This window comes from Mus musculus, chromosome 2 (genome assembly GCF_000001635.26).
Source record: "Mus musculus strain C57BL/6J chromosome 2, GRCm38.p6 C57BL/6J".
In the NCBI taxonomy this organism is placed as follows: domain Eukaryota; kingdom Metazoa; phylum Chordata; class Mammalia; order Rodentia; family Muridae; genus Mus; species Mus musculus.
In genome coordinates this window covers 29,346,316-29,367,233 of record NC_000068.7, presented here as the reverse complement: position 1 = coordinate 29,367,233, position 20,918 = coordinate 29,346,316, and the positions used below count along the sequence as shown (strand labels likewise).

At 47.8% G+C, this 20,918-nt stretch overlaps 1 protein-coding gene across 2 annotated transcripts in view; it reads right to left on the bottom strand.

Annotated features, from left to right (window-relative positions):
• Positions 1 to 20,424, bottom strand: part of Med27 (mediator complex subunit 27) — a 177,981-nt gene extending 157,557 nt beyond the window's left edge. For both annotated transcript variants that reach the window (NM_026896.5, NM_029615.1), the window contains exons 1-2: positions 20,187 to 20,424; positions 17,244 to 17,388 (exon numbers count right to left, since the gene is read on the bottom strand). In NM_026896.5, coding sequence (NP_081172.2) covers positions 17,244 to 17,388; positions 20,187 to 20,389 — 348 coding nt within the window. In that variant the 5' untranslated portion in view covers positions 20,390 to 20,424. The remainder of the gene's footprint in view (positions 1 to 17,243; positions 17,389 to 20,186) is intronic.
• Positions 20,425 to 20,918: the final 494 nt, after the last annotated feature.

The following is a 20,918-nucleotide window of genomic DNA, read 5'->3' as shown; positions in this document are numbered from 1 at the left end:
GCCAGAGCTACACAGAGAAACCCTGTCTCGAAAAAAAAAAAATATATATATATATACAAATAAATAAACAAATAAAAAAGGGTTCTGAGGGAATCAAATTCAGGTCCCTTTACTAGCTAAGCTATCCGCTGCCTAATCTGTGTAATTTTAAGTTACATTGTTGTGGTTGCAGCAGTCTGATAAACAGAGCGGAACATTCACTGTAAAATGTGGGCTTAACTCCCAGCACGTCAACCACTCTCCTGTGACCCTAACTTATCATAAGCTCTGGGCTCAAAGCAACCCTGAGGTGGAGGCTGTCCTGAGCCCCAGTTTACACACCAGGAGACAGGATTGTTCAAAGTTACAAACCGGTGAAAAAGTAGACTGTGAACCCAGGCATCCTGGCCCCAAGGCCAACGCTTTAGTCCCATTTAGACACCATATCTCCCAAGTTTGAAAAGATGAAGAGCAGGCCCAAGCTTCACACTGCACAATGCTATGAGGTGTGTGGTGGTTTGAATAGGTTTGGCCCCTGTAGATTCATGAGTTTGAATGCTTGGCCTATCGGGAGTAGCACTATTATGAGGTGTGGCCTTGTTGGAGTAGATTTAGCTGTGTTGGAGGAAGTATGTCACTGTGTGGGTGGGCTTTGAGGTCTCCTATGCTCAAGCTCTGTCTAGTGTGGAATTCCAGTCTCCTCCTGGCTGCCCTCAGATCAAGATGGAGAACTCTTGGCTCCTCCAGCACTATATCTGGCTGCATGCTGCCATGCTCCCTGCCATGACAATAATGGACTAGCCCTCTGCAACTGTAAGCCAACCCTAGTTAAATGGTTTTGTTTTGTTATAAGAGTTGCCCTGGTCATGGTGTCTCTTTACAGCAATGGAAACCCTAACTAAGACAAGGTATTTCTTTAACTTTTACTTTACCCTTATCCTGTCCTTTTCCTATCTACCTTAAAATAATCAAGACAATTTGCCTTCTGTTTATATCCCCAAAGTAGTTTTAAAAACAACAACAACCTTAATATGCATTATCCTTCAGCAAGCCTCCCCTGAGTGGAATGCATAAACCAAAGACAGATCTCCTACAGCTGTCAGAGACCCCCAACCCACCAACAAATGAGGACCTACCACGGTTCCCCGTTTCTGTCTCTCAAAACTGTGGATATGAAATGCCACTTTCCCAGTGGGAGTTGTCCTTGTTGGTTTGTTTTCTTCTGATGAGCTTTGGTGGACACCAGAAATACAAGGACAAACAGCATGGCACGGTCCCCAGTCCTGGTCCAGTACCTAGAGCTCAACTGAGTCAGGTCATAATAGCATCATCATGGGGAGAGCAGGTAGCAAAAGCTCACAGAGGGGCATCTCACCCCAGCTGTGGGGTCAGAATTTTCCCAGTGTATGATTCTAAACAAACACACAAGAGAGGAACCATGAGTCAAGCAAAAAAAAAAAAAAAAAAGGAATTGGAGTCCACTGAAGCAGAGCATGGGACATCAGGGTGCTTATGGGCACCACAGGGTGACCAGGCACCAAGCTGGAGCACAACTGAGACAGTCCGGGACTGTCAGTGCACAAGAAGTCCTTAGCCAATCTTATTAGCAGAGCTATATTACCAAACCTATGTTCTGAAAGACCACTCTGCTGCAGTGTGGGGTAGACAGGAAAGTCAGGGAGGCTGGTAGAGACTGCTAACAAGCAGTAGTGCCTTGCTCCTGGCAGCAAACACTTCCTGTGCCTGCCTTCTGAGGCTCTCTGAGAAGCACACTGAGGCCACAGAAAACCGCAGACACTGTCAATGTTCCCCTAGGAGCAAGGTGAAGGGGAGATTGGGCAGAGGAGCTTCTGCTTCCCGGGGCCCCCAAGGCTGTGACACTGCTCCTGGAAAGCGAGACATGCCATGCCTACAATAGTTAAGCAACTGGGAAAGATGCTCCTCTCCTAGGGGGAGGTCACAACAGGAAAGGCACCGTCCCCAGGAGAGAGAGAGACACATCTGCTAGGAAATGACTACATTTGAGCTTCATGGGCAGACGTCCCCAAGTACACTGTTGTGGCCAAGGATCCCTGCGAGCTGCTGGCAGGACACTGTGGTTGCTCTGTCTGTGAAAACACCACAGTCCCAATGTCTGAGTGCACACACACAGAACCAACACAGCTGCTCTGTTAAAAGCAAAGGGCTGAGAGTGGAGGCCGCCACACCCACTGCTGGCTTTCTAGGTTGCTATTTTTTTTAAATTTTGTTATCCCACTGTGATAGTTTAAATGAGATGTCCCCTATAAGCCTTAGGCATTTAATGCCTGGTATCCAACTGGAGGCTGTTAGAAGAAGATTAGGAGGTGTGGTCTTGCTAGAAGTATGTCATAGGGGCAGGCTTTAGAGTTTCAAAAAACATAGGCCATTCTAAATTAGCCCTTTCTGTTTCCTGTCTGCAATTCTAGCTGTGAGCTCTCAGCTGCTGCTCCAGGTACCTGCCTTCATATCACCATCCTGGACCATAACCCTCTGGAAGCCCCAATAAACCCTTCCTTCTATAAATTGTCTTGGTCATGGTATTTTATCAAAGCAATAGAAAAATAATTAAGGCCGGGCATGGTGGCACATGCCTTTAATCCCAGCATTTGGGAGGCAGAGGCAGGCGGATTTCTGAGTTTGAGGCCAGCCTGGTCTACAAAGTGAGTTCCAGGACAGCCAGGGCTGCACAGAGAAACCCTGTCTTGAAAAACCAAAAAAAGAACAAAATAAGAAAAATAACTAAGACAGCCCCACCCGAGTCTGAGGGTCATTGAGGGAACACTGAGGGAAGGGAGGTAAAGAAAACTGAGACCTACTGAGTGCCTACAATGTGCCTATCCAGTGCTTGGTGCATTCCCTCCTGGAAAAGAAGTGTCTTCAGACTCACTCTGTGCAAGAAGACAGTGAAACTATCCCAGTGGTTTAAACAGGAAAGCACACTCCTGTTTATTTGGGGCTTCCAGAGGGTTATGGTCCAGGATGGTGGTATGAAGTTATGGTGGCAGGCACCTGGAGCAGCAGCTGAGAGCTCACAGCTAGAATTGCAACACAAAATCCTTCAATGGTGGCCCAACTGCTTCCTGTTCACTGGAGAGTCTGAGAGTCCAGTTTCTCTGGATGCTCAGAAGAGTCCAGCTTATCATAGAAGCTATGGATGACATGACATAGTGGCTTGAATTGATACATTCAATTCAAGGAAACAGGCTGAATTATAAAATGTAATTTTAGATGGGAAGGCAGGGCCAAGGAGATGCCTCAGTCAGTAAAGTGCTTGGCTTAGAAGCATGAGAACCTATGCTTCATGCCTAGAATTCACATTTGGAAAGGCAGAAATGGTAACTGTAATCCCAGTGCTGGAGAAGATTCCTGGGGCTTACTTGCCAGCCAGTGGGAGAAGCTCAAAAAGTGAACAGTGCCTGAGAAACAACACCCTCTGGCCTCCACACAGGGGCACACATGTACACATACAAGAACACAAACAACACACAACACATGCGCGCGCACACGAGCACACACTACACAACTAGTGAGGCAAACAAAGCTCCCTTGGGTAGATCACTGGATGGAGAAGCAGATGGGCAGTCGGGCAACTGGAGACCCCAGGTAGAGTATTGAATTGGGACAAAAGGCTAGTGGACACATGAGCAAGATTACCCTTCAGAACTCCCAGCATCTAAAGGAGATCCAAATAGACTCAAATGAAAATACAGTCATCCCCATAACTATAGCTCAGCTTTCCATAGTCTCAGTTATCCACAATCAGCAGCAGTCTGGAAATGTTGAATAGAAAATTCTAGAAGTAAATAAGTCATAAGATTTACATTACATGCTATTCTCGGTAAAACTGTGGTGGTGGTGGTGTGAGAATGGCCCCCATAAGCTCTTATGTTTGAATACCTGGTCCCCGTTGGTGGAGCTATTTGGGGAGTATTGGAGGGGAGGCCTTGTTAGAGGAGGGGTGCGGGCACTGACGTTTCAGAAGACTCCCACCATTTCATTCCCGCTGTGTCCTCTCTGCTTCCTGCTTATGGACGGACCAAGATGGAAGCTGGCAGCTGTCCCCGCTTCCTTGCTCTGTCACCATTGACTCTCTGCCGTCACAAGTCCCATTAAATGCTTTCTTTTATAAGTTGTCTAGGTCATGGTGCATGGTGCAATATAAACATAACTAATACAGAACTGTGGTAGAACTGTGGCCACTCTACTGAGGATAGCCCAGTGTCCTCACTGTTTATGCTACCTACCTGGGTGACTGGTGTGCTCATTTAGTAAGAGAGCAAAGCACAAGAGATGCTGCTGATTCAGATATGCAAAAAAAAAAAAAAAAAAAAAAAAGCTATAAGGCTGCAAGTAAAGAGGCAAACACTCTTGGGTCAACAAGGAGAGAGAGGGAGGGAGAGGGAGGAGAGAGAGAGAGAGGGAGAGAGAGAGAGAGAGAGAGAGAGAGAGAGAGAGAGAGAGAATAAGCTGAAGTTTCTCAGATCTACTACAAAGAACGACTCTCCCATCCATGAACTTCACAAGGAACCAGAACTCCACACTAGTCTGGTTGTGCCACCTCCAAGTACAAGAAAGGTATGACACTTCCTTCGGGTAGCAGAACTCAGCTCCACTGGGCTTTGGAAGGCTTCCCCTGCAGATGTGCAGCAACCATACAGGGAAGGAGTACACAGCACTGGCTCCTGGCTAAAGACAAAAATGTGAGAAGAGGTTGGGACCCAGCAGTGGGGCCAAAAGCATGGTTATAAGCAGAGGCTTTGGACACTGCACTCTTGCTAGGTTAGCGAGCTGCACCCCAGACCGGGTATTTATCACCTTCACTCACCATGTTTAGCATGGTGCCCACACAACAGGTGCCTACAGAGTGGGGATCAATTTGTCTGCAATGGGCAGGTGGGGTATTTCCTAACAAAGAGCACTCTGCCCTCCATTAGAAAATTATTATGATTCAATAACTTAGAAGTGCAGCCACTTTCTCATCGAGACACTCAGAACACAGCAGATTCTAACAGTATACAGGCACGGAGACAGCTGAGCCCAGACCATTCATGGTGGCTGGGGATGGCCACCTCTGTCAGATGGCCAACTGTCAGAAGCCTACTGAGTGAAATAACACAGTATCACTCTCTGACCTAGAACCACAGGCAGGCATGAGTGGGGAAAAGAGCCACTCAGGATACTCGGATTCTTGGTGCAAAGAAAGACAGGAGAGTTTGGCACTTCTCTAGCACATCGTTCACTAGTGCCCCCTTTCATGACAGGAGGTTAGTCCTGTCTTCCTCTATGACAGCCCCAGCATGAAGGTTGGTTACTTGCTAAGACCCTCAATTTAATGTATCTGCAGCTCACTGCAATAGAGAATTGCTGCCTTTCTAGTGAGGAGGGGCCTGTGGCTGTTCTGTCCATGACAGTCAAGGCAATCCCTGACCACGCCCAGGCCTGAGCTGGACCACTGCTGTCACATTACCTAAAGGGGAAAGGGCCTCAGCAGTGAGGAGCAACTCTGCTCTTCCAAACAGTGGGCAGCTTCCCTCGCCGGCCTCGCGAAGAGGGCTAGCACAAGGCAAGTTACTTTCTGTAAGATGAGGTACGATATTATATCTGACTGCTGAGCCCTTGAGGTCTCATGCTCAGCTGAAAAAGCATAGCCCTGAGTTTTCTTGAAAACATATCAAGGTAAGGCTCAGTCACCAAGTATCTACCAGATGCTAGGTATCCAACCCTGGAGAAAGGGGCACAACTGGACACCCCATGATACAGTGTGATCAGTGCAGCCACATGAAGGCTAAAGGACAATGACATGTGAGATCTTGATCTTTATAGGACAGGAGGGAGGGGTATATGCATGAAGCCACAGGCATCCCGGCAGAGGGCTCAGCACAGTCATGGCTTCAGCTTCCAGTTTGCCAAACCCTCCTAGTCAGGCCAAGACATCAACAAGTTCTATTTAGTGTCAAGTCAGCAAGAAGAAGCCCAGTCCAGCAACGGCCAGTGATGGCCAGCAATGGCAGGAACTGAACCCAGCAACAAACCTCCCCAAGCCCTGAGCACTGCAGTGAGCTGTGCCTCCCAAACAAATGAGTAACTGCAGCAAAGGAATGCCCACATTGGGAGAAAGGTCAAGTGCAAGACCCAGAGCCAAAGGACAGCACAGCGAGCAGGAGGCAAAAACAGCCTCACCCCCCCCCCCCCAATCTGGCAGAATCCTGAGCCTCAAGGAGCCTGGAGAAGCCTGGAGGAGCTCGGAGAGCAGTGGCTGGCCATGAGAGAGGTGTAGAAGGTGCTTGCTCCCACAGCCACACCTCGTCCCACAGTTCTTCTCTAATGATCACAGGAAATCTGCATTCCTGGTCTAGGTGAGGGGAAGATACAATCTAAAGGGGAGGGGGGGTGCTTGAGTTTAATTTGGTTCCTGCACATAGAGAGGGAGCCAATAGAAATAACTACTTGAAATGTCACTGAGCCCTGCCCTGGGGTGGAGACACTGGAAATCTGCACAGCAAACAGACAGAGATCAGAACAGCTCTAGGAGATCAGTCCACTGAGAGTCCAGCACACTAGGCCCTAAGGGCTTCAGTAACTGCCCAAAGCAGACCTGGGCTTTGTCTTGTGATCAAACAGGTGGTTAAGCCAACAGAGTGGGATAAAAGCAACAGTGGACAAAAGGGGGCACCTACTGGATTCATAGCAGGCTTTCAGACAAGGAACAGCAAGAGGAGCCTATGTGACTAAGACTTTTCCATAGAAAGAAATGAGGCATGAGATGGAAGAGCATGTGCAAAGGTCCTTGGGAGACTGCATTCATTTTAGAATATCAAACTGGCCAAAGAGGGGCAGGCAAGGGCAAAACCAGAGCTGGACATTGAAGAATGTGCACACTACGGGACACTGTGTCTGGTCTTGCTTTAAACACTCCAGTCCTGCTGGGGGTGTGGGGGGTGTGCAAGTTAGTAATTCTAACAGTCAGAAGGCAAAGGCAGGGTTGCTCTATGTATTCAGGACTATTCTGGAACCTGATTTGTAGACCAAGGTGACCTTAAACTAAGAGATCCATCTGTCTCTGCCTTCCAAGCACTAGGATTAAAGGCGCACCACCATTGTCCAGCTTCAACTACCTTTTGCATATAGCCCAGGCCCACCTACCTAGGAATGCTACTGCCCACGGTATACTCCTACATCAATTATTAATACCAAAAAAAAAAAAAAAAGTTCCACAGTCATGCCCTCAGACCAATCTGATGGAGGCAATGTTCAATTAAAGTTCCCTTTTCCTTTCTAGGTAGGTCAAGTTGTCAAATGAAGCTAACTATGACAAGAGTTATGTAATTCTTATTTCCATGTCTCTTGAAATTTCCCATAATAAAACCTTTTGTTTTATATTCTGCAGGAGGGAAAAGAAACAGGAAGGACTAAGGAGGGCATTAGGGAAGCAGTGTGTGCCCACCTGGAGACCACGGATGGCAGCAGACTCACCCTGTGCCACATACCACAAGTCACCATCATGGCAATAGCAGCAGGCAGGACTGCCAGGACCACTTCCTAGAAGCTAAGGTGGGATAACACAGTGAGATCCATGCACACTGGGGCCACAGTGCTCTGCATACCACTCAGGGGCTGACATCACTGCACAGTGGCAAGAGAGTAGCAGATAGCATGCCTTGAAGTCTGAAGATACAAGTTCACTAGACAGGAGAATCCTGTGAGAAACTGAGCTAAGCAGCAGCAGCCTGAGCGAGGGTGGACAGGATGGGGTGAAGAGGCCCAGTCAGGAAAGGCTAGCAGAGCTGGGGGTACAAGGCAGGGCAGATTGCTGGAGCAGCAGGCATTAAGGCCCCAGGTTGCATCCCCAGCACTGCAAAAAACAAACGTGTGAGGAGGGGTAAAAGGAAGAAAGCCACAGGCCTGTTACAAAGCTGCAGCTGCCCACCGGTAGGCCAGCCCTCACAGAAACCACAGGGAGTCACAAACAAGATTCCAACAACAATAAGGTAACTGTTTTCACACACTGCAGCTAATCAGAGCATTAACCTTGGACTGGCCTGGAGCCAGTGTGGGGAATCGCCCAACTCATTAGCGGTCACACAGTCGCACTGCAAGGGCCACCACTGCAGAAGCTTCCTGAGGTCACTTTCCAGAAGCCCTCAAGGGCTGTCACAGTCAGACACTTGGAGCGCGCAGTCCCAAGGGCTTCAGAAGCTTCCAGGACAAGTGACCAACAGGAGAGATCCTCTCCAGCCCTCAGGAGCTCTTTCCTCCCCACCCATAGCTTTCCCCGATGCCCCTGAGCCTCTCCAGCCCAGGCAGAGCAGACCTTCAGCACATCCCACCCAACATTTCAGGCAGCCAAGGGAAGGCCATCGGAGCCATGAGACAGCTCACCACCTAGTCACCACAGATGAGTTACTCTTACCCTGGTGACAACTCTGAACCATTGGCTGCCTAGGAGGGCACACAACTCAACTGGTCATAAATGACAGTGACAAAATGGACATAATCCAAATCTTCTTTCCAAACCAGCCTTTGTGTTCAAACAGGTGGGCCCTTAGCATTCCTGCAGCTGAGGAGCATGGGAGCAGTCACAATTCTAAACCCTGGGGACAGACATCTTACTGCATCTCCAGGCAAGACGAATTCTCTATAGTCACTCAGCATACTTGAACTCTGCAGCCTTCTCCTCCTCCCTGTGGCTTCTTCTAAGGAGGCTCTCTCCCTGCAGGCATGCCTCACAATTCCCAACCCCTTGCCAAACTCCCAACCCCTCACTCCACACCCCAGGTCTTACAAGGAAAGAATTAACCCACAGACTAACCTGCACTCTTGTGAAGGGTTGCTATCCTTGCTCAGACACTTCAAGGAACTTGAGAGTCATTACCGATGTCAATGGTGGGAAGCCTGCTGTCTGTCAGAGAGGAAGCAATGACAGGGAGGTAGAGCACCCTGGGAGCCTCTCCTCAAAGCTGTTTGTGAATGTGGTACCACCAGCCCTACTTATTACTCAGAACTCCTAGTCATCTCTGAAACAAGTCCAACTTAGGGAGCTAAAAACAGGAAGGTTAGTCTCACGCTCTCGGGTAATAGGATGTGGCGTGAGCCAAGATGCTCACAGCCTGGAGTTTACACATGTAAGCGCACAGTAGTGCCGCTGCATGCCACAGATGCACGTACATGTGCACACTACTATATGCTCAACACAGCCACCGTTCACCCAACACTTATATGTGTGAGTTAGCTGTGGGCAGTTTTTATTTTTATTTTGCCAGCAGAAGATGAAAGCCAGGGCCCCTTGCATACCAAAACAGATGATCTACTACTAAGCTACACCAGCACCAACAGCCAAGGAAGGCATTCTACTGACATTATCTCTACTTCACCGACACTAGGATAGAAACCTTAGTTCTTGCATCTTGGGGGTGTCTTGTCTGTCAGGACACCCCCACTCAGGAAGACATTTTTAGCTTAGACAAGGCACTGGGTGAGTGGAGGGCTAGATCAGAACCCAGGTAGCCTGACTGGAGAACAAGCATCCAGGTCTGCACAGGTCCAACCTCAGGGTAGTGGAGCCCCAGCAGGCTGCCTTGATGTCAGGTATGAGGCTAACAAGAGCAGTAGATACCAGTCAGCCCCCACTGCCAGCATGGTTCACTGTGTGAGGAGATGCTCTGAACACCAAGTTTGGGAGAAAGCAGCTATAAGAATGGTCCCTGGCTCCTTCCCCAGAACAGTATCAGGTCCCACAGTAACAAATACCTAAGTAACTGTCTGGCCCATCTCACCTGTGAGGACTCATGCCCACAGGTTTGCACATGCATATGTGCATGTGTCAGATATGCATAAAAGGGGTCAGGGCCAGACCTTGTTGCCAGGAAGACTCTAGAACAGAAAAAAAAATGGATAGGTAGTAGTGGGAAGACGGCTGGGTCAGTAAAGTGCTTGGCACAAAAGCAGAAGGACTTGTCTGTACCGTGTCTTAGTTAACCTAAGTATCAATTTGCACAGTTTAGAGTCTCTCAATGGAGAGTCTCACCTGAGGAATTGCCCAGATCAAACTGTTTTATGGGTAGGTCATCTTGTATAGGATTGTCCTGATCGTTAATTGATGTAGGATTGTTGGGAGCATAAAGGTCTTTGCACCCACAGATCACCAGGTGTTTTAGTAAGGGTTTCTATTTCTGCATAAAACATCATGACCAAGAAGCAGTTGGGGAGGAAAGGGTTTATTCAGCTTACACTTCCATACTGCTGTTCATCACCAAAGGAAGTCAGGACTGGAACTCAAGCAGGTCAGGACACAGGAGCTGATGCAGAGGCCATGGAGGGATGTTCTTTACTGGCTTGCTTCCCCTGGTTTGCTCAGCCTGCTGTCTTATAGAACCCAAGACTACCAGACCAGAGATGGCACCACCCACAAGGGGTCCTCCCACCCTTGATCACTAATTGAGAAAATGTCTTGCAGCTGGATCTCATCTCAAGCTGACACATAAAACCAGCCAGTACACCAAGTAAACCAAATGTTAGTCATTTTGGATTGTCGTCTCCAAGGGGGAAATAAATACCTGTTTCCCACCCACCGGGAGTGAATGTTGTTAATGACCTGGTGACCTCTATTTGTAGAGCCAGACCTCACCCAAAGTCCCAGAATGTTTATCCCAGACCCCTGCCCAGACTTTTCTTTGCAGCTCTATCAGTCAACAGAGCCCATCCTTGAGGGAGATTGTGTCACATGTGTCACATGTGTCACATGTACTTTATGGCCTGCTGACCTTTACACTATTCTCAGTCAGAGACCACACCAGAACCTAGGCCCTTAAGACTTCTTCATGGTCAAATGTACTTTGAGTTGAGTTTAGATGTAATTATGCTTCCTGTACCCCAGGAACTATATTATACAAGGAAATTTTTTTCAAATTATACTGTGTTTAAATATGCTTACAATAAACTCCCCTGGTGCCAGACTCTAGAAGTTTGAACCAGCATTGACTAAATCAGACTGAACCAAGTTTTCCTTCTTGCTGCCTCTTGTGGTTCATTTCCTTATTAGCCTTCATGCTTGCAGGGGCCCCCATATAGGAAAGCCCAGTCTACGGTGGGTGGTACAAGCCCTACGAAGGTGATCCTGAATTGTATGCAAAAGCTAGCTGGGAATAATGCAGGGTGAGAACCAGCCAGCCAGCCAGCAAGCAGCATCCTCCATGGATCCTGCTGTGCTTCACTGGCTGTGAAGTGAGTTCCTTGGAGAGAGGTACTGCGGGGTGGAACAATAAGCAGGCCTGCCTTTCATGCTCCTGACTCATCCGCAGTGACGGAGGTGACTGGAGAGGTAAGCAGAATAAAGTCCTTCCTGTCCCAACGCTGCTTCTGGTCAGTGCTCTATCACAGCAACAGATGCCTGGAGCTCACTGGCCAGCCAGCCTAGGCAAGTCAGCAAGCTTCAGGCTCAGTGAGAAACCTCAACTCAAAAAGCAAGATAGGGAGCAACTGAAGAAGACCCCCAGAGTCAGCCTCTGGCATCTAGAACACACACACAAAACACACAAAATTATTGAGAATTCACAAAATGGGACCCCTGGAGGTTGGGAGAGACCCTGTTCTTGCCAGGTAGTTTCTGTGATGCTGTCAAAGCAACAGTTGCCACAGAAAACCTGCATCAGTTTCAGCAGCTCAAGTCAGCCTTACTCAGTCTGCCCCAAGGGGCTTCCAGCAAACTGTGTCCCCTCCTAAGCACTGGCTATGGACCTGGCCCACTAAGAAGAGCATCCTGGGTGACATCACTCACAAATGAACCTGCTAAGCTCAGCCAGCATGAGTTTACCATCGCCTACCAACTGACCTCTGTCTGACCTTCCCAAATTACCCTCCTGGAAGTCAGGACCTCACAAGTCCTGGAATATCCTTTCTTCTAACTGTGCACCTAGACTCTCAAAAATGACTAAAATTGGACATACCCAGTCAAAAATGCAAGCAAGAAAGCCACAAGGAGGTCATGAATTTAAAATCAGAACAACCGTCCTTCCATTCCTTCAGAGGTAACTTCTGTTGTGTTTTCCATATACTATGCTAAGCAAGCACTCTGCCACTGAGCTGTACCCCTACCCCTTCACTGGGTGAGTTTGTACATCAGGCTCCTTGTTGCAAGGTTCTGGAACAGTCTACAAAGAACAAGATGGCTGTGATGCCTCCCCTCTGGAATTTACAGTTTACCCTTAAAACAAGACAGGCTTCCTACAGGAAAACTCAGTGTTACACTCTAAGACAACCCCCCAGACCTGTCAGTTCCAGAATGCAAAATCAGAAAGCACCACTTTCTTTCTCTCTCTCTTTTGAGACAGGGTTTCTCTGTATAGTCCTGGCTGACCTGGAACTCACTCTGTAGACCAGGCTGGCCTTGAACTCAGAAATCTGCCTGCCTCTACCTCCCAAGTGCTGGGAATAAAGGCGTACGCCACCACCGCCCGGCCAGAAAGCATTTTCAAAGACAGGTGTCAACGTAGACATGGTAAGCCAATGCTTGGGAGGTGGGACCAGAAGGATCACACATTCAAGGCCACCCTGTACTGGAGGCCTACCTGGCTGGAATGTACACACACACATACACACACACACACAGGCACGTGGGCATGAGATAGATGTGGCAGATGAACGTCATAGTAACTGAAAACCATGGAATAACTTGAGTTCTTGGAAAAAAAGACCAAAAACAACAAAACAAACTTGCTTTTTATTTTATTTTATTCTTAGATAGGGCTTACCACACAGCCCCACTCAGCCTGGAACTCACTATAAAGGCTAGACTTGCTTAGACCTCATAGAGATCAGCCTGTCTCTGCCTTTCAAATACTGGGATTAAAGGCATATATCACCACATCAAGCCCAAAATCTTTCTTTTAAAAATAAGACATTAAGCCAAATATGGTAACACACACCTTTAATCCCTGAACTGGGGAGGCAGAGGCAGGTAGATCTCTGTGAATTTGGGGTCAGCCTGGCCTACAAAAAAGTTCAAGGACTTTTGGCTATTACAGCAAGAAACAGAAACAAAAACAAAAACTTAAAGATGTTAGAAAAGTAGGAAAGGAGGGAGGAGGAGGAAGGAGCAGTGTCTTGCTCTGTCCGCCTCTCCCAACTCAAGTAGTTGCAATCTTTGTTATTCTCAGTATCGCCAAGGAAAGGCAAAGTCATGGCTGGCTCTTCTAGACAGATACCGTGAGCTCTCCCCTAGTTCTTATCTGTGAGTCTGCCAATTCAACTAACTCCTAGTAGAAAAGACTGTTCTTATACTGACTGTCTACAGACTTTCCCTGTCATTATCTCCTGCAAAGTACAGTGCAACAGCCATCCCATAGCAAATTCAGTGTGCTCGGTATCACATGACCCAGCAACCACGTGACACTCGGGGAGAAGGTGGGCATGTGGCATATGCTTACATCCCAGTCTCTGAGGAGGCAGAGGGAGAAGGATCACTTGGGGGATGCCTGGACAGCACAGCAAGAACCCATCTACAAAAGCACAGGAAAAAGGAGAAGGCAATACATTTAGATATATGCAAATACAGCATTGTTTTACATGAGGGACTGCAGCATCTGCGGAGCTCCTAACTTCAGCACATGAGCTCCTGGGATCAAACCCCACTGGGACCATGGAGGACTTTACACAAAGCAGCCTTCTGTCACAAGAATGATTAGCATCAATGTCTAAAATCCAAAGCCTGGTTGGTGACAGGTTGGACTCCTCAGAAAGTGACCTTCAGGATAAGCTTGGTCTCCCTCACGTCTAAGCATATCAAATGACATAAGGCTATTCTGACTACTTTACAGCAGAGACAGCAGTGATGCCAATTATTTCCTGCCCAAATCAAGAGAGCTTGTCACCGTCTGCAGAACAATTATCTATAGGTGCGTCCAAGTAAAACACTCAGCTCTTTCCCCGAATCAGCATGGGCAAACTGCTGCCCACAGCGATTTGACACCATTTCATTACATTAATCTTTGAATGTGTTATTCTAACAATTATGCCAACTACCATGTAATTAAGACTCCAACTGACTTTACAAAATTTAAGAAAACTCCCACAAAGAAAATAAGTAGTCATTGGACATGCACAAGACCTTTCTATAGCCAACTGCACATAGAGTCCCCACATAATGGGTGGTGTCAAAGCCTTTTCCAGGGTCCTTTACATTCTCAGCAACAGTGCAGAAAGCTGACATGGGCAAGATACCCAACTCCCTTCACACGTTACTGCTCACACTGTTTAAATTCCTTGGATAAAATGATGAATGGACTGTTTTCGAAATTAAAATCTCTTTTCATTTACAGAAGCAAGAAAAACACATAATTAATGCATGGCCTCTTGCATGTCAACAGCTGGAAATGAGAACACTGGCTTCTTCCTTAAGGCTACTTCTTGGGTTTATTGAAGAAATGTACAAAAGGCACCCTCATGCTAGCTATCTTCTTCTCTTTCTGGTTTGTCTTTCCCTCAGTGGGGTGCAGAAGAAATAAGTAACAGCCACACTAGACATCAAGTCCTGCTACAGAGGTAAGGTTCCCTCAGCCCTCCCCTGAAGTGCCCAGCAGTAGCTGCCCAGACATAGAACATCTGTACAATTCAGAGCCAATCCACAAAGAACCTTAGCAGGGGAGAACGCAACAGTTGATTAGTAATGTCTACCCAGAGAAGAACAAACGTTTGAAGACCCACATACCATGGATTTGTCTTCCCTACCTTTCCACAAACCATGGAGATGCATGCAGACTGAATGGCTTCTTAAAAAAAAAGAAAGTATGAACAAAATGAAAAGAAAATTTCTAAGGTGTGGCCAAAGGGGAGAAATGTTTCTCTAAAGTTGAAAATTTAAGCAAAACTGAACCATCAAGTTTCAGGGAAAAAAACAAAAACAAAAACTACCTCAAACCTTAGTCCAGCTAGGAGCTACAACGAGGTCAGTTTCCTGGACTTCAATTGCTTGGTTCTAACCCATGAGGCTGTTTCTCCTTCTGATGACCCAGGAGACTAGTGGGAGAATGCTGTGGCACATCGCCACATGTCAGGGCATCCTCCAAAGCCCCCCACACTGGCTACAGGAGACATGGATATATAGTTTTTCCATGACAAGCTTCCATGACTGTTTTAACCTGTAGCACCTCTGAGGCAAGAGGTCCACACACGGGTTTACTTTCCTTGATACACTTCCTCTCCTTGAGACAAAAGCAAGGGCCAGGGACTCCTGTTTCCACAGGCAAACAGTCCAGTTTCCTTAAATTATGAAAGCAGCTCTGTTCAAGTATAAACTGCCATCACTCCAATGTAAGGCCAGTCACCGTGTCTCTGTCTCGCCACTCAGGCTTCTTACCCATGTGGCACAGCAACAGGATCTCCTCAACCAAACATAGGCTTTTCTGGGGGTCAAATGAAAACAGAGTCCAGCCTTGCATCTGCTGGCCAGCTAGGTTCCACCCACTCACCAGGCAAACTCATGCTCAGATCCCAGGCACCCCCCCAGGAAAACCAGCTTCCGCGGGGCAGCCTAGAAGGCTGGGGCTGCAGCCTCAGCACCTGCAGCAGACACCTGCCACTGTTTCTGTCTGGTGCCTTCTGCTCTGGTTGGGTTGTTTAAGTGGGGGTTGTCACCTCCCTCCAAGCTTTGTCCCCAACATGGTGATGGTCTGTTAAGAGGAAGAACCTAATAAGACGTGTCCTGAGGTCAACTGGAACATGTCCTGAGTGGACGCCAGCCTCTCTGACCCCTGTCTGACAATGGAATCTGCACCTCCCACATGCTCACCCACTGCTAGGATACTGTCTTCCATAGAGTCCTCACCAGGGTCTGGTCCATGCAGCGCCTGCCCAGCAGCAAGTCCTGACTAAACCGCTCGTCGTTATAAAGTGAGTCTAACTGAGGTCTTTCACTACAGTAATGAAACAGACGAATACACTTTTCTTTTAGGAAAATGGCCCTCTCCAACACCAAGGAGAATCATTCCAGTGAGCCAAGCTGAGACTCCGCCCATGGATCCTATTAACCCTCGCCAAGGACGCCTATCACACAGAGCCTGACGCAGTCACTGGGAGTGCTAGAGGCCTAAGGATGCACAAACCTGCAGATGACGAACTATGCCTTCTCCCACCAGAGTCTCGGAGCAACCAAAGCAAGCAAGCCCTGAGACGCACCCGAATGACAGGCACAGCAAGCACATGAGCTCAGCTTCGAACCAGGGAGCTCCCTAAGCACTGTATTGACCAATTGCAACTCCAGGGAACTCCAGGTTTCTACACTTGGCACCACAGAGTTTGGGGGAAAAGACTTAAAGGTCAAATCAATATATTCAGAGTCCAAGTTCTTTTAGTTCCCCCAGGGACAATCATCTTTCTGAATCTCCAACTTGCTTCAAACCAAAGAATACTAAAATAAGCCTACTACAGAAATTCAAAGAAAAAAAATCCCATAAAATCTATCAAGGCTCATCTGTCACCAAAACAGATGAGAGGGAGAGAACCAGGGCAGAGGGTGAAGGGTGGATGGGGGGAGGGGGGTTGTAGCAGTTCACAAACAAGAGCAGGTCTCAGCAGCTACCGAGAAAGGCTTCTAAACCTGTTCCCAAAACGTGCCAGTTCCCGTCAGCAGGCAAGCTCACAACACACAGCACACAGACAAAAAGGACTCAGGTAAACACACCGCTTCCAGGTTTGCAAGCCCAGTGGTTGCTGTGATTCACACTATTGCTCAGTTCTCCTTTTCCAACTTTCCTGAGAGCTACGCCATGGACCTGCCCACACAACACACCATAAAACCACACTCTGTAGCATATGGATTCAGGAGAAAGTGGAGCATAATCTAACCCATAGCACTCTCCAGATACTCTCCCAGCATGACAACACAAGACCATAAACGATGTGAGCAGCTAAGCCTTTCCATCGCCAGTCTGTGAACTGTAGGAGTCAGGACCTCCTGCTAAGCAAGAGAAGCTAGAACAGTTGCACCTTCCTCAGGCGAAACCGCACACACCACAGCACACTGCAGCACATTGTATGCACCATCCAGGGTTCTTTAAGCCGCTCTTATAGAACCACCCAATCTCCAGGCTAGGTATACATGATCTAGGATTCCCTATCACTTACAGGAAAGCCTAGAATTCCAACTCTATGGCCCATGCAGATGCAAAAGAAAACTTCCTCTCATGCTCTTTGCAGTTCTGGGAGAAACACTGGGTTTTGGTGGGTCAGCTCCATCTGCAGCAGCCCCTTACCTTGTTGGACCATTTGTATGCTTGCAGAAGCTGGCTGTAGAGTGGGGTTTTGTCCTGCACAGGATCCAGGCTTAGCAGCCCACTGTTATGAAGAGGGTGGTTCTCAGACGGCTTGCCTACCAGGTTGCTCAAACGTTCCAGTTCACTGAAAGTAAAAAGAGAAGCTACATAAACCCGAGTCCACTTCACTCCCTCAAGACCATCACACATCTTTTTTTCTTTTTTCTTTTTTCCTTTTTTTTTTTTTTCTGGTTTTCGAGATAGGGTTTCTCTGTGTAGCCCTGGCTGTCCTAGAACTCACTCTGTAGACCAGGCTGGCCTCGAACTCAGAAATCCGCCTGCCTCTGCCACCCGAGTGCTGGGATTAAAGGTGTGCGCCACCACGCCCGGTTCGGACATCTTTCGAGAAGAGTTTTGCAAAGGTAAAACAGAACAAAACAAAACAAAAACCTAGGGACAAACAAGAGAACGCCTAACTGAGGCGTTCTAATCTCAAACATGCCTGTCCAAACCAGTCATGGTAGCCCACACCTTTAATCCCAGCACTGGGGAGGCAAGTGTGATATATCAAAGTGAATTTGAGGCCAGCCTGGTCTACATAGGGAGTTCCAGGGCTACACAGTGAGACAAAATAAACATTTCCTGCTGTGGATGAATCTGAGTTGTTACACCCCAATATTTAAAAACCTTAGAGCTTCTTTGTGCCCTTAGGTTTGTTTTCCCTCAGGAATGGCAAGAGACGGCTATATTTTGTTTCTCTGTGTAGCCCTGGTTAGCCCTCTCATGCCATTCCAGAGGCAAAACAAACCTAAGGGCATAAGGTTCCTTTGCAAAGGAAGCTGTAGGTTCCCTAAAAACTGGGATGTAACAACTCTGATTCATCCACAGCAGAAGATGTTTAGGACCTTGCAGTAGAGTCTAACACTGCCTCCCATTCAGGATTTTTTTCGGACCCACATGCAGATCACTCCATTTGGCAAAGCAGCAAGTACCTGAATAAATCATGATTATTTATCATTTCACATTTCAGATTTGTGCACAGTGCTTCACAGATGGCAAAGCTTAGCAAAACAAAGAAGACATAAAATAAACACCATCAAGGGGGCTGTGTCAAACAAGCTCACTTCAGTCTAGCAAGAAAACTAGGGAGACACTTGGGAAAGTGGGCGAACGGTGAAATCACGAATTCTGGGGAGCCAGTTCCCAGCAGCCAGCAGGACACTGCTAACCACTCCCATGCTGCATCCAACCTCAAATCTTCAGCCACCTTCTTGGCACTACTGTACATTTAATAAGTCAAAGAAATATCAACATTACTAAAGTTTCTAAAGTGATAAAAGGCTGTGACATCCCATTAGAAAGCAGGGCAGAGATGACACACTTCTTTAATCCCACCAGCACCTGGGAGGTAGAAGCAGGGGGGGTCTCTGTGAGTTTGAGGTCAGTCAGCCTGATCTAAAAAGAAACTCTGTCTTAGGGGGGGAAAAAAGCCTCCCTCGGGGGAGTCAATGGAGTGGGGGTAGGGCATGCCATTGTCAAGCTGACAGAACAGGTATGTGTGTAGTTTAAGGAGGGAGTGGAATACGGGGAGGAAAGGCACACAACACTTCACTACTTCCTCCTCCATCCTACTTGACTAGTTGATGGGTGGAGGGAGTCCTGGGGGTTTGCCTGCCTGACACACAGAAGGCACGGAGCTGGAACCAGGCACTATAGAGGAACATGAGGTGGAAGAGAGGAAACCCAACCTGACCAGATCACCAAATGCTCAATTTCAGAAGTAAAAAGCTCAAATCCAAGCCGGGCGTGGTGGTGCACGCCTTTAATCCCAGCACTCCGGAGGCAGAGGCAGGCAGATTTCTGAGTTTGAGGCCAGCCTGGTCTACAGAGTGAGTTCCAGGACAGCCAGGGCTATACAGAGAAACCCTGTCTGGGGGGGGGGGGGAGACCTCAAGTCCTTCCATTCTAATTTCTAAGACAGGAAGAAAACACAAGTTCAGGCACAGAAGACATGCCTACTAAACTGTGTGTGGTGGCACACACCTTTAATCCCAGCAGATTAATCCAGAGAGGCAGAGGCAGGAGGATCTCTTGTGAGTTTGAGGCCATCCTGGTCTACAAATTGAATTCCAGGACAACCAAGACTGTTACCCTGAGAATCCCTGTCTCAAAATCCAAAGTGCCTTCTATGCATGGCATCTGAGTAATGTCTTCTCAGCAAACTCTTAATACACTAATGATGTAAAAGGAGTCCCGTGAGGGAAATATGTAATCCCCAATTATTAGGGGTTAACCTGCTCAAACATTCCTTTCCCGTTGTAGTGAACTGAGTCCTCTGAAACTGAACCTAAATAAATTCTTCCTCTTAAACATCCTAATAGATGTAAGACTGTATCTCTCGAGAAAAGAGCTAAACAAAAGGAATGATGGTGACTGGCAGTGAGGAGCAGGTGGCTTCGGAGGGGAAATGGAAAGAGGCAAAGGTAACGGAGGTAGTCTGAGAATGAGGTGAGGTGGAACTGATGAATTCTAGGCTCTGAGGATGGGAACTGGAGCTCATCGGATCGAGAGGTACGTAATTGGGCCTGGGACAGTGTTGATGGGGAGACTGGCCCGATGTGATGGAGCCCAAGGAAAAGGTCTGATAAGATCGACGAGGTGGAAGTTCCTGAGAAGAGGTTTCCTCATCAGATAGGACCACTACAGCGGGAACCGAGGACCACAGATGACAACCAGGACGAAATGGCCAACAGAATGAATACTAGGTAACGGGACGGGAGACAAGGAGTCCCTGAGAGGCTGACTAGGACCGGGAGATGAGCGAAAGTGACAGCGGACTGTGAATAAAGGAGAGAGGCCCGTGACTGGGCAGACTGGCGCGGGATCCGGGCGGGACAGGTGCCAGAAGGGTCCTCAACCCCGATCCTTTCAGCCAGTACCTACTTGAGGTCCCGGTTGACGGAATGCAAGTTGTCCTGGAAGTTCGCGATGAAGGCCTTCTCGCGGCCCTCCAGCGTCTCTTTGTTGCGCATGCCATCCTTAAGGCAGTCGAAGACCCTACTCACGCTAGAGCGTAGCGCCTGGATGGCGCTAATAGCCTGCGAAAAGGCCTCCAGGTTCACACCAACGCTCAGCACGTCCGCCATGTTGCAGCTGTCACAGCCGGCTTTCCAGAGTCCACAGCCTGAGCGGCGCGCGGCGCTTCGTGATGACGTTGTCCTAGGAGGGTATTGGGATGTGTAGTTTGCGACGTGGCTCCCATCCAGGAAGCTCTAGCGAACTTGGAAAAACAGCGCCAGTCTGACTGAATGAGAGAGTTGACCACAAGTTATGATCTCCATCTAGGGAAGTCATTTTGTCCTCTCCTTTTGCTTAATAGTGAATGACAAAGAAATGCAGAAGCCCACTGTGTATCTCCAAAATTTGAACAGTCACATAGGAATTTCTCAAAACAATAAAATGTCCCCAGAGTACATGAATGAGTCCATATTCATAAATAAAGGGGAAGAACTCTCTTACCTGTAGTAAAATGCCAACACATAAATGAAGGCAGAGTGATACAAGAAAACTGCCACTTGGCAGCCTAAATAATTGGTTAAGGTATGAATCAATTGATGTTTTTTCGAAACAGCAAGGTATTCTATATAGTTTCAAAACGTTTTTCTTTATGAAACT